This window comes from Theobroma cacao, chromosome 1 (assembly GCF_053813885.1).
Source record: "Theobroma cacao isolate CCN51 chromosome 1, ASM5381388v1, whole genome shotgun sequence".
NCBI lineage: Eukaryota > Viridiplantae > Streptophyta > Magnoliopsida > Malvales > Malvaceae > Theobroma > Theobroma cacao.
The window spans coordinates 7,221,637-7,235,252 of NC_142639.1; the positions used below are offsets into that span (position 1 = coordinate 7,221,637).

Genomic DNA, 13,616 nt, shown 5'->3' on the forward strand with positions numbered 1-13,616 from the left:
CGAATTTAGAGCTGAATTTTAGGTGGTGGCGTGGTGTGTGTGGCTACCAGTGGAGTGTATTGTAGCTGATGTGGTGCGGTGAGACGAGTTAATCGTGTTAGGACATGTGGGAGATGATTCCCAACAAAATGTCTGGTAAGAAATTTACAGCACGTTTGGTTCGCGGAATAGATAGGAATAGAATAGAATAATTATTACGTGGGAATAGAATGATGTGGGAATAGAATAGAATAAGTATTATGTAGTTTGGTATGATGAATGGAATAGAGTAGGAATAATTATTATGACTTATTACAGTGTTTGGTTGGTAACAATAGCTTTGGAATAAGAAAGGAATAGAAAATAAAAAGACAAAAATACCTTTTATTGTATATAATTATTTTTTTATTTTATTTTTTAAATATTAATAATTTATAATTAATTAAAATAGTAATAATTTAAATATCAATATTTTAATATAATTTAATTACTTATATTTTAATTAATAATATTTTATGTATAATTTAATATTATTTTGATTAAAATATTAATAATTTTTATTTTTATTTTTATTTATACTCATTAAAAATTAAATATATTAATAATTTAATAAATAAAACATTAATAATTTAAAATATTAATATTTAATATTTTAATTATATTAATATTAATAATGTTTCAATTATATATAAAATATTAATATTTTAAATTTTACAAATAATTTATTCTTTTTTATTCTATTTTTGCTTTTTTTTTTTCATGGGTCGGTCGCCGGAAAAGCAACCGGTGTAACAAAACGCCGATCTGGCGCACCATCTGGCCAGATCTGGCCACTATGGCGCCAGATCGGCTCTTCCCCACGGCTGGATCTGGCCGTGGAGTGCCAGATCCAACCGTGGGATCTGGTCGGGAAGCACCAGATCCGGTGCTTCCCGCGGCGAGATCTGGCCGTTGAGTGCCAGATCTGGCTGGATCTCGGTTCAATGTTGTCGGAAAGGACTAGATCGACGTTTTCCGATCATATTCGGTTGCTGCCGTCGCCGCCGCCGCCGCCGTTGCCGCCGTCGTTGCCGCCGTTGAGTTCCAGTTAGAGAGAGAATGAGAGAGGGAGAAGAGAGAGAAAGAAAAGGGAAAATGAGAGAAAAAAAATATTTATAGGTATAGAGTTGTAATATTTTTAGGTTGTAAGGGTTATTTTGGTCATTATATATTTGAAAGCTATTCCATGAGCCATGGAATAGCTATTACTGGGGAGGGGGAAGGGAATAGTTATTACTGACTTTTAACCTATTTGACAGAATTCTTATTCCGCGGAATTGCTATTCCGTATTGCAATTTGGTACCAAACGAAGGAATAGAAAATGACCGGGAATAGAGGGGGGAATAGCTATGTACCAAACGTGCCATTAACTTCATCAAAAGTCCAAAAAGACAAGCCTCAAAAGGAAAGGCATGAACAGCCACCTCGTTTGCTGTACTGCCAATCTGGTTCAAAACAGCATTCCATCTTTAGAATGCCACTTTCACAATTGCAGCTGTTTCCCAACCAACGTCAAGGGCCTCTACAATTATGAGTTATGAATGGGCAAATGGCTTACTATCTTATATACCTGTTTTTGAATTTTAATTAAAAATGTAAGGTAGGTAAGAGGATTGTTACATAGTCCGTTAAGAGTATATTTTTAAAAAATAATAAATTACTATGATAAATGAAAACTATGTGATAGTATTTTAATTTCCCTTATAAAATATATATAAAAATCTATATAACCTTGTGTCATTAATTATACTCACATGATCACAAAAATAATTTTTTTTTAAAGAAAATCTGAATAGACGGTACACATATTACAGACAATACCATCTACCTTAATTTTTCCCTCTTCAAACTAATGTATATTTGTTAATTACTTGTTGATGTTTTAATTTACATAATAATTACTCTTCACAGGTCGGTAATCAAGGGAGTGCACAGATAACCAGCGCCGCTGGTGGTATTCGAAGTCAAGGGCTGGTCAAGCCCTGGGGCCTTGCAGTTAATTGGATATGTAGTGACAGTTTGAGTGCTGGAAACTGAATTTATTTAGTCAAATGCTTAGAAAGGGAGATGATATTGACCCCTGGTCTGGGTAGGAATTTACGCTAAGGTTACAGATTGTGACGCCTGCGTAGTGTAGATAAATCCAAGGCTAAGGGCTGCATTTTGTGTACAGGGAATTGTTTTTGTAAAAGCAGGTTGCCATGGGATGATCCTGGGACATGCGGGCTATGTCATGTTGCTGCAATAAGTATCATCCCAGATGCAACCTGGAAAAGATTGGTTAGTTTAGAGTTTGTAGCGGCACTTAGGCGACGACCACCTCCCTCTGCGCCGTACGCTGCTCCATTTCTACCAATATGGCTAGTTTTTGTAATGATTTATTCAATAATGAAAATTTGATATTAGCCGTTAAAAAAAAATTACTTGTTATGTTTATGTTGGGATTCTGTTACTTTTATTATACTAAAATGGTGTTCGTAGTTAGGTTACGAAAAAATTTACGGAAAATATAAATTATGTTGGAGTGAATTTTAATTTGATACTTTTAAAAGAGTTTGTAAGAAAAATTATATTATATTAGTCAACTGCATGAATGTAAGATTTTTGCTAGTAGAGGAAAAAATAAACTAGTATTAATTAAAAATAATTATTTATTTTGGTTTCAATCACTAAAAGTTGCTCCTATATATATGGTTTTAAAATAATACTTAACAAAAGAAGATAATAATTTTGTTAAATATTCAGTAATTTTTTTCAATTAAAAATATATTGTTTAAACAAAATGAATAACATTTGTGCTTTGAAGGATTCCATTTTTGTTAGATGATATATATCAACTTTGTAGATGTAGGATTTATACTTAACTAAATGTTAAGAGAATACAAACTGTTATACAATTGTCAGCTATGTCTAACTATGGTGACAGTTTGCTCTTCTGTCATATACATTTGTTTCCATTTTTTTAGTTTTTGTTGTTGTGTTATATTGTATTACTGAATTACATGAATGTATGATTTTTGTTGGTAGAGGAAAAGATAAATTGGTATTGATTGAAGATAATTATTTGCTTTGATTTCAATTATCGAAAATTTGCATCTACATATATGATTATAAAATAATACTTATCCAAAGAAGATAATAATCCTATCAAATATTGTTAGATGTATAATAAAATATTAAAAAATGAGAGAGTGTATAACCTATACTATTGGCAGATTAAGATAAATAGTTATATAATATAGGACAATCGTATATGTAAAGATCTTATCAATATAAAATAGTTACTAATTTCTAGTAGTATTTATCTTTTATATATAAAATAAATGATTAAAGGTTGTCAAATTTAATTAATTTGTTTATTCAATGATGACTATGTGTTATGTATATTGAAAAATAAGTAGACATTCTTGACTTTTTTATTTTATACAATAAATTGAATGGATATTTATTAGAATTTAAACATTTATATATAAAAGAGATGTTTAAATACTATAGATTCATGTTCATACAGAATAAAAGGATATAGACAGAAAATAATATTAAATGAATCTATTCTCTAAACATTAAAAATTAAAAATTATTATTTTCAAATATTTTTTACTAAAATAAATGAAAGTAAAAAAAAAACTCTTCAAATGTAAAAGATAACGCACATAGTTTTGACATAAAGTGTATAAAAAAAATTAATTCAATTGAGAATGACAACCAACTAATCAGTTATCTGAGTTAAAATAGTACTTATTCAAAAAAGACAATAATTCTATCAAAGATTGTTGATGTATAATAAAATATTAAGAAATGAGAGAGTATATGGCTTCTACTATTAGCATATTAAGATAGACAATTGTAGAATATAAGATAACAGTATAATGTAAAGATCCTATTAATATAAAATAGTTACTAATTTCTTGTAATGTCTTTATATATAAAATGAATGATTAAAGGTTGTTAAATTTAGTTGATTTGTTTGTTCAAGAATGATTGTGTGCTATGTATATTGAGAAATGAGTAGACGTTCTTGATTGTTTTTATTTTGTTCAAAGAATTGAATGGATACTTATTAGAATTTACACATTCATATATAAAAGAGATGTTTAAATATTATGGATTCAGATCCATGCAGATTAAGAGGATATAAATAAAAAAATAATATATTACAATTGATAAATATTAAATAAATCTATCTTTTAAGTATTAAAAGTTAAAAATTATTATTTTCAAGTAATTTTTACTGAAATAAATAAAAATAAAAACAAAAAAACTCTTCAAATGTCAAAAACAACGTAATTTTAACATAAAGTCCAAAAAAAATTAATGCCATTGAGAATGACAAATATCAATTAATTGACTCAATTAATTATCTTATTTTTATATATATTATAAATATATATATGTATTTATGTAATGTATATATATTCTTATATATATATATTTAAAATTACAGACGCAGTTTGAATTTTTAAATTAGATGTTACTTTCAAACAAACAGTCATGTTCAAGTAATCATTGAAGCAGCAAAATTGGCCCTTCTTCGAAAGAAAAAATGAAAAACTTTGGTTTGAACATATTGGAAGCTCTATGCACTACATCAATATTTTCACAAGAACCAAAAGAAAAAAAGTCTTTCAATATTCCCAATGCTTATCAACGAGGATCCTTCACCAAGGTAAGTATAAATAAAATAATAGAAATATTAGGCAACAATCAGTTGTCATTATAGTATCCTGCCATCTTTGCAAAGCATTTTACATAATTTTTTTGAGATCCATTATCTACTTCAAGCCACATCGCTCTTCATCTCATGGAGTGCCTACCAGGAGTGGAGGCTCCTCATTATATTTGCACTATTAGCTGCAAAAATTAATATATTATTAGAATTTACAAGTTCAGATCAATGAACATTAATAAGTTGAAATGAGACATTTGTCCAAATTACCATGAGTTCTGCTTTCTCTTGGAGTTCCAGGAGCACTACAGTTTCTGCTAGCCCAGCCAGACGCCGGACTAGCTGCTCTTTCTAGTTGTGAAGCAGGACTGAAACTGTCCCTATTACATATAGAGCCAAAAGATGTGCTTAAAGACAAGAAGACAAAAAATCTTCAGAATAAAAACTTGGAGCTCATCTGGCATTGTTAGCAACTCAAAGCAACAAAGATTAAGAGACATAAAACTCTTTTTGTTTTTGATCCGAACCTTGCAGGACTTATTGATGCATAAGGATGCCAAGCCCAGTTACGCATTGGCGTTCTCATGCCATCATGAAATGGTGTACCTGTAAAGAAAGCATTGGATAAGTCGTAAGTAAGCTTGCTATTTAGCCCCTAATTCAAATAGCAACTAAGTATATAATTTTACAATGCAAGCCACACGCACCTGGTTCTCTCATGGAGTCATGCACACGCATTGGAGTCTCGCTTCCAAGACCATATAGGGGTGCATCGCTGGCAAAATAAATAAAAGTAAGAATTAGTTCTCTTCCACTATATGTAAAGAGAAGGAGAGGGAGTCGAAACGAGAAACAAATTGTTACCAGCCTGGCGTTGTAACATTGACTTTATCAGAAATTTCACTACGACCCACTGGCCATTCAAAGGGGCAGAAACCACAGTCAATATTAGCAATATATAAGAAAAAGCTGGCATTCACTTTAAGTACAGCCTCAGATTTTAAGTTTCATGGTAGGACTCAGGGTAACTGGAGAAACTTGCCTGTTACAATCCTCATCTGAGACTCCAGTTCAATTCGGACTGACTGACCTTTAATGTCTACAACACGACCACGGGATCCCTTGTAGTGACCCTTGCAAATTTTCACCATGGTACCAACAATGGAATCATGGCCTCTTCTTCCACTTTGATATCTTCTCTCATCTGAAGCAAAAGCAGATATAAAATCAGCTTTAAGCATATCCATCATTCGTTAACCACGTCAAATAGATGACGTGAATTTCAACTGTCTAGGCATTCACAATAGAGTTTATATGAGGACCTCTTCTAATTTGTGGTCTCCCTGGGGATCGGGGAATGCAGGCAAGTGATCTTAAACTTGAAACTCGTGAGTCCATGACACCACCCTGCAATATAAATGAATCAAAACATGAGGACATTGATATGCGGTTACTGCTTTGGCAATAGGATAAAAAACTGATCTGAAATGTCTTTACCCTTATGTCACCTCTGGCATATAAACCCCCCAAAAGGGTACAGGACTTTGCTTTAACACAAAAAAAGCCTCCGTGATCAATGTTTTTGCGATCATGGATGAACACAGTCTGCTTATAAATGTGTTCAACTGGTCCTTGTTTTCCCTAATAGAAGAACAAAGTGCATTGTCTTCAATGTAAACAAAACAATTACAGTAAGACCAAGTCAACGCTAGAATAAAAGAACTCACTTTAAATGGCCCCTCAACAATCCTCGCAATGTCTTTAACAGAGATTCTGTTTCTAAATCTGTCTTCTGTAGTTCCCATCTTCTCAATCTTGGAATTGATATCTCGGTACATTAGAACTTCGATCTCAGCTCGCTCTGGAGTTCCTTTCAGCACCTGAAGGAAAGTGATAAAAGTAGTAAATCCAGAGAGAAAACAAGGAACATGAAGAGAAAAAGAGTGACGAATGTTGAAAATTACTTACTTGATAAGCTTTTCCATCCACCCGTATGATTATGCCAAAGCTGGAATCACTGCACCACATAATCAGCGATGAATATAATTTGGTCGGAAAGAAACTAAAGTCAAAACCATTACGATGAATATAATTTCAGTTTGGAAAGGCCGTTTCAATCAAAAGCAATCAAGATATTAAATCTCTGAACTTCATTTTCAGAAGAATTGTGTAGATTATAAGAATGAGGAAAAAGGAAAATTAAATAACTTAAAACATGGGCCTACTTGAGCAGAACAAGATCATGTAACTGATAGTCCTTGTTTCCGTTGTTTGTAGAAGTTACTTCGCTGCTTTTCATAACACAGTGAGCAAATACACGGATCTGGATGCAACATGTATAATATGAACTGGATAAGTATAGAGATACCAAATTAACCAATGATGTTCAATTCTCTCTTCTGGAGAACTCAAGGAAATTGTGAATTACCTCTTCCATGGATGCATCAGATACAATGACAAGAACACGACCCTCAACTTTAGTAACCATACCAGTTGCACCTTCTTGAGTACCAGAGACAACCTTCACATGATCCCCAGTCTCAAAGAACTTGCTAAGATCTTTAACATTGAACGTAAGAGTTTCCTGCAGAAGGTTGGCATCAAAATGGTAATTTTCATGCCAATTTTGCATAGTTTATCATCGGTTGGTGCAAGAATAAAGTTCAAACAGAACATACCGGCAAATCCTTGATATCTGGTCTAATACAAGCATACTCGTCCTCTACCTTATCAACGATTCCCCTCATATTTTTGAGATCGCCGCTTACTACAAGAACCTTATCACCCTTCGAGAAGTGTTCCGTTTTTGTATCTCCAGATAATAAAGAATTGGAAAAATTTCCATCTCCATTCTCCCCTGGCCTTAGAAATCTTTCAAGCTCATCGAAGCTTGGCTGTATATTATGATAACTAATTGATTTCATGGAGACTGATTTATACAGAAAACCATCTTTGAACATCATTCCAGCAATTTTTTCGAAATACTCTCCGGTGAAAGGATCACGCTTTCGCTCAACATGTACGTTCTTTTCTCTGATAAACAGACCACAAACGAAACCAGCAAAAATTTAGTTAAAGTGTGTCTTACTATACTACTGTTATCCAGAAAGGATTAAAAAAACAGATAATACCTGACTTCAATTATGTTAATTAACCTAGGAGGGGGAACAAATGCTTTCTTCACAAATTCCACTCCTGCCTATGTTGACAAGAAACGAGAAACATGGTTAAAATCCTTCAGGGAAATAATCACTGGAATTCTAGCTACTCTTAAAGCAATATTTTGTCAAGCTAAGACTATAAAAAGTACATATAACTAAATGATATGCCGCAAAATCAGTTTAGTTAGATTTGAACCAAAATCTAAGCAACATGTTAATGCATGCATTACGTAATCGACAAGGTCAAACGGCAAAATGCAAGCAGTATCCACCAATCAGTACATGACGATTTGAAAATGTTTATCTGGTTCTCATTACAATATAATTTTGTAGTAATTAATAATACATTTCAACTGATATTTGACCAAAACCTAGCTTACTTCAATAATTTAATTGAAGTCACTAGACATTTACTCAATAAAGGAGCAAAGAATGTTTACCAATTTATCAGCTAATTCCTGTAAATCAATCCGTGGAACTAGCTTCACCGTAACTCTCTGCTGCATATCATCAACATCTGTAACCTACATATACAAAAGAAAGCTAATTAAATGATGAAAAGGAAAAAAAAAAAAAAAGCGACTGACTGCTGCACATCCTCATGCAAGATGATAGATAAGATTTTTTGTACTTTTGCAAGGTCTCCTTTGTACGTTCCAATCTTCATTCGTATCCAGGTATCTTTAAATATATCAACGGGTTTGCTTTTAACTGAAAGAACACCGGCCATTTCTTTTAGGGGCACAATCATTATCTTCTTGGGATTTAAATATCGAAGACCCTTGCAAGCCTGAAAAAAAAACAGTGAATTAGTGCTAAATAAAATTCCCATGATAATATCGGGGAGGAAATGATTACATTACATACCTCCATCACATGTGCTTCTTTTTGTGCCTCGATATATATGTAGTTTTTGAGATTATCAAGGGCTATGGCAGAACTAATTTGCAATTCAGTTCTATCGATTGACTTTTGCATCAGGCAGACAGCAGCTTCTCTCTCATGTCCAATCTAAAATGAATAACTCAAAGCGTTACAAATGCAAAGTCATACGTAAATGATCATAGAAACAGAATAGCTTTACGTCAACATGATAAGAAAACCCCATACTTCACACTTAACCAACCACAATTTTGGATCCCTAACGGATGGCAGGAGTGCTTGCTGTTCAACATGTGTGGTTTCTTCACCATAACCTTCATCATACTGTTCTGGACGACTTAAGGAACCATATTTCTCTTCAATTCTTCTTGCCATCTCTTCAACATCATCTTGATCATCCTCTGTTGGCAGGAAAGGACGGCGAGGTATCCTTCCTTTATTTTCCTTTGGTAATTCAGTCACATCATCATCTATAAAACCTGCATTAATTCCAAAATCAATTTTAAGCTAGGACAGATCAGAATGGCTCCTAGAATGTTCGTTTAATGAAAGTTCACTTTTTTTCAGATACATCAAAATTAAAACAAAGAATATGACTACAGCTATATACGCCTGAAACAATTTCAACAGTAAGTTTAGAGGGATAGGAGATGGGATAAGAGGGATAAAAGCAATAACTAAAATTGTGCAGCATCTTATAAATTAAAAGAAGACTGTTAAACTGAACTAAATTAAAGAAAGGTTTGACATAGAGATAACAATTCAATGACTGACATAAGAAGTACTAGACTCATCTCCAAATATTAACGAGGCATATAAGAAAGAAAGTACATTTATACTGATGCTATCATGCTAGCTATGCTTCATCATGCTAATTAATATTTTTTCTAGTGCATTCTTTTTTGAAAAATCTTTGAGAGACGCAATAGAAAGATTAAATTTTTCCTTTTTTTTTTTGTTGGTTCCTCAAAGTCCTAAATTCCATCATCTCTATTCATCTATACTTAAAAAAAAATGCTTCAAATATTAAAAAATCAGATTACAAAAGGTCTAAAAGGAGAGTAAAAACCGAAATTAAATTCTCAACTAAAACTAACTTGATCAAATATAAGATCTCACTCAGTTTTATAAAATCTCAAAACATGGCAAATATGGAGTACTAAAAATTAACAAGGAATGGTACATATTTTGCAAATGAAGTAATCTATGCAACTGCATTTTAAATTTGATGAATCATATCATTCTCTCATTATTCATGCACCTATAACTAACCCTTTGAAAGAGATAAGTCTCTCATCCCAGGCCAAAAGTATGTTACATTTTATTGCCTCAAAAGTGCTTAAAAAAGCAATCCTTAAAACCCCCAAATTTAATCTCTGGTTTCTGAGCACTAAATTCAACCATGTTGTAGACACTCAATGAATATTCATGACTAACTTATGAATACGAATGCCTGATTAATAAAGTCAACTAACTGTAACTAGTATAAGTAACCAAGAAACAAAGTTTTCTCAAAAATAAAAATAAAAATAAAAAAGAAGAACAACAATTAGGTTGAAACATATCAAATGAAATCACATTATATCTAGTAAAAGTTAAAAATGTCATAATATTTCATATTTTCTTCACTTATTAATTAATTTGCTCTATAACCCTAGAACCCTAAAATTTACTATATCCATCCTGAAATTTCTAAAATAAAATCCAAAAAAAAGAAAAACCTGGAGAGTTTCCTACCATCCTCAGCATCGTCCTCATCATCCTCGTCCTCGCCACTATCAGCTTCAGCGGCTATATCGTCAAGGAAATCCCTAACGGACGATCTCCTTTTGCGTCTGCAATAATCCTCCTCCTCATCGTTATCATATTCGTCGTCTTCTTCCTCTTCCTCTTCCTCCTCCTCCTCCCCCTCATCGTCACGTCTCTTTCTTTTCATATTTACGTGCCGGCCACCGTTGCTTTCATAGCCATCATATTGGTCTCCTACCTGATCATCATGAGACGGTTCATCATCTTCATGGGTGTTGTTAGCCCTTCGACGAGGCATGGTTGCAGATCAACTTACGGCGAAAACATATTGCGAATAAAGGAAAGAAAACAGAGAGATAACAAACTAATGGGTTTTATACGAAGAAATTGAAGGAAGGCTTATTCTTCTTTGTTGATGAAGGAAACCTAAAATTTCTGCATGCTTAAAAGCGTTTCTGATTTTGTCGTTCCGTTTTCCTTTTGTAATCTGGGGTGGGTGAAGCCGCACGGCTCAATGTTAAAGGCTTAAGCCGAGTCTAAGTCATTTGGGCTTACGACTGGAATAATTTTCTCATACTTATGCACAAGCCCAAGTTTTATTTTTATTTCGATTTTCATGGGCAATAGGCCCAAACAATTAAAAGGAAATAAATTCCTCTTCTAACTTTTTCAAATATTATTGATTGAAAAAAACATGATATTTAAATAAAATTTTAAATTATTTTTTAAAAAGATATTTTATATTACGTTTACTTTTATTTTGAGTTAAATAAATTTTTATAATTAATAATTAATTAATTATTATTAATTAAAACATTACATATCATTTTATATCCACAAGATAATAAGATGATGTAAATATGAAAAGTAAAAAAAATCACATGATGATATTATCATATCAAATTAATATGTCATCTTATTATTAATTATGATATATAAGCATGTTACATTATCGATAATTATAATATGATAATATGTCATGTAAATATCACACAATATAAAATGATAAATGATATTTTGAATAAATCAATAATTAATTATAAAAAGTTAGTTTGATTTAAAATAAAATTATAAAAACTTGATTGAGAGTAATAAAAATATAAAAATTTATTTAAATTTTTTTATTTAATTTATGAGTTTTTTAGATATTATATCATTAAAAAAATATTGAATTGCATCCTGACGTGGCAGGATCAACGTCATCACTTTACGCCTCTCTTCAGCTGACATTGCTGTTTGGTGGAGGACAGCTTGGTGTATGATCAATTAAAGAATGAAAGGAACATGGGTGGGTGAAAGAAACGGTGGTGATGTCAATGGCATACGTAATGGGGCCGGCCCTGCAGGTAGAAGTACTCTCATTAATCATAAAAAACAATAAAAAAAAAAAACTCAATTACAAGTGCCCATTTTGGCTCAATTTGTAGAGCAGCTTGTATATTTTAGAAATCAAAAACTTAAACTCAAACTTTTGAAAATAGCTTTGAAAGACCAAATAATAAAATTTTAAATTGAAACTTGGCATAATGTTTAAATAAGTTTTTAAATTATTTAAAAATATTTAAATAAATTTTTATTTTTTTATTATATTCAATCAAGTTTTATATTTTATATTGGATCAAAAAATTTTTTATGACTAATAATTGATTAATTATTATTAGTAAAAATACTATTTATCATTTTATATTTATATGGTATTGGCATAACATGATGTGAACGGTAAAAAATACCACATGATCATGTTATTATGTTAAATTAACATGTAATGTTATCATTAATCATAATATGCTAATATATCACATCATAATTAATTATGATATTTTAACATATCATATCAATATCACGTTATAAATAATATTAAATAATATTTTTATTAAATTAATCATTAGTTATAAGAATTTATTTTATTTAAATAAAAAGTACAATAGCTTATTTAGCTTAAAATAAAAATGTAAGGACTTGATTGAATACAATGAAAGTATAAAAATTTATTTAAATTTTTTTAAATAGTTTAAGAGCTTATTTGTACATTACGCCTTGAAACTTTTATAAAATATTGCAAATGGGAATTATATACTCGAGTTTAATTTTTGACATAATATTTTAAAAAAATTTAAACTATTCAAGAAAAATATAATTTTTTTTATATTTTATTTTGCTCAATTATTTTTTATTTTTACTTTGAAATTAAATAATTTTTTTATAATTAATTATTAATTAATTATTATTAATAAAAATATCACTTGTTATTTTTTATATCACGTGACGTTGATATAAATGATAAAAATGTTAGTAATTATATTACCATGACATATTAAAATATACATCATAATCTATTATAATATATTAATATCACATGACATAAAAATGATAAGTGATATTTTTATTAATAGCGGTTAGTTTACTATTATTTATAAGAACTTTATTTTGTTTAAAAATATATATATATATATAGATTTGACTAAACACACAAAAAAGTAAGAATTTATTTAAATTCTTTTAAATAGTTCATAAACTTTTTAAAGCATTATACCTTAATTTTATTTAAAACCTAAACTAAATTTTTTTGATCATGACAAATATATGCACCTATCATTTGCATATTTTGCCTATTAACTTTTTTACAAATATATATTTTTAATGATTTTTTACTTTTTTAGTGCCTCTCTAGACTAATTATTATGTAGTTTTATGTTTTGTGCCAGCTTGCATTTGTTAATGATAACATTTGATCCTACGTTATTTTATTTGTGCATAATTATAAATCATGTTCCCTAATTAACAAATGTTAAATGTCAAAATTCTCAAGTTACGTTTAAAAAACAAACATATTTTATAGAACCAGTGCTTTCTTCAAATTAATATCTCCTTAAAATTATAATTTATTAATGTTTTGTGAGTTGTGATGACTACTTTTAAATTTCCCAAGAGTTCTCTTGGTTTTTCTACTTCATCTATTTTCTTGAGGCTATTGTTTTTGTAATAATTTATTTTCTTCAAAACTTTCATATAAGATAATACCAAAAAAAGGTAAGAAAATTTATGGATTTTCTCCATAGTTCTATCAATTGATTAGTTTAGTCATATATTATAATAATGAAATTAGTGGCATAAATTAGAAATACGTAAACATTTTTAT

General features: G+C 30.4%; 1 protein-coding gene across 1 annotated transcript; it reads right to left on the bottom strand.

Annotated features, from left to right (window-relative positions):
- Positions 1-4,494: 4,494 nt before the first annotated feature.
- LOC18611832 (putative transcription elongation factor SPT5 homolog 1) lies at positions 4,495-10,922 on the bottom strand. The gene is made up of 19 exons (XM_088805264.1): positions 10,466-10,922; positions 8,957-9,207; positions 8,714-8,857; positions 8,478-8,636; positions 8,287-8,370; positions 7,817-7,884; positions 7,364-7,718; positions 7,114-7,269; positions 6,911-7,008; positions 6,654-6,702; positions 6,413-6,565; positions 6,183-6,326; positions 6,008-6,092; positions 5,728-5,889; positions 5,550-5,598; positions 5,393-5,460; positions 5,213-5,291; positions 4,956-5,065; positions 4,495-4,870 (listed from the first exon to the last, which is right to left on the bottom strand). Exons 1-19 carry the CDS (start codon positions 10,773-10,775, stop codon positions 4,830-4,832), a joined length of 2,565 nt encoding a protein of 854 aa, XP_088661390.1. The 5' UTR covers positions 10,776-10,922; the 3' UTR covers positions 4,495-4,829.
- Positions 10,923-13,616: the final 2,694 nt, after the last annotated feature.

Excerpts from the sequence above, each read along its gene's own strand:
- LOC18611832 (XM_088805264.1), bottom strand. The coding sequence starts at position 10,775 with ATGCCTCGTCGAAGGGCTAACAACACCCATGAAGATGATGAACCGTCT. Across the intron at positions 7,270-7,363 it reads CAGATATCAAGGATTTGCCG|GAAACTCTTACGTTCAATGT; the intron begins GTATGTTCTGTT and ends AACCTTCTGCAG. Across the intron at positions 6,703-6,910 it reads CATGATCTTGTTCTGCTCAA|TGATTCCAGCTTTGGCATAA; the intron begins GTAGGCCCATGT and ends TATGTGGTGCAG.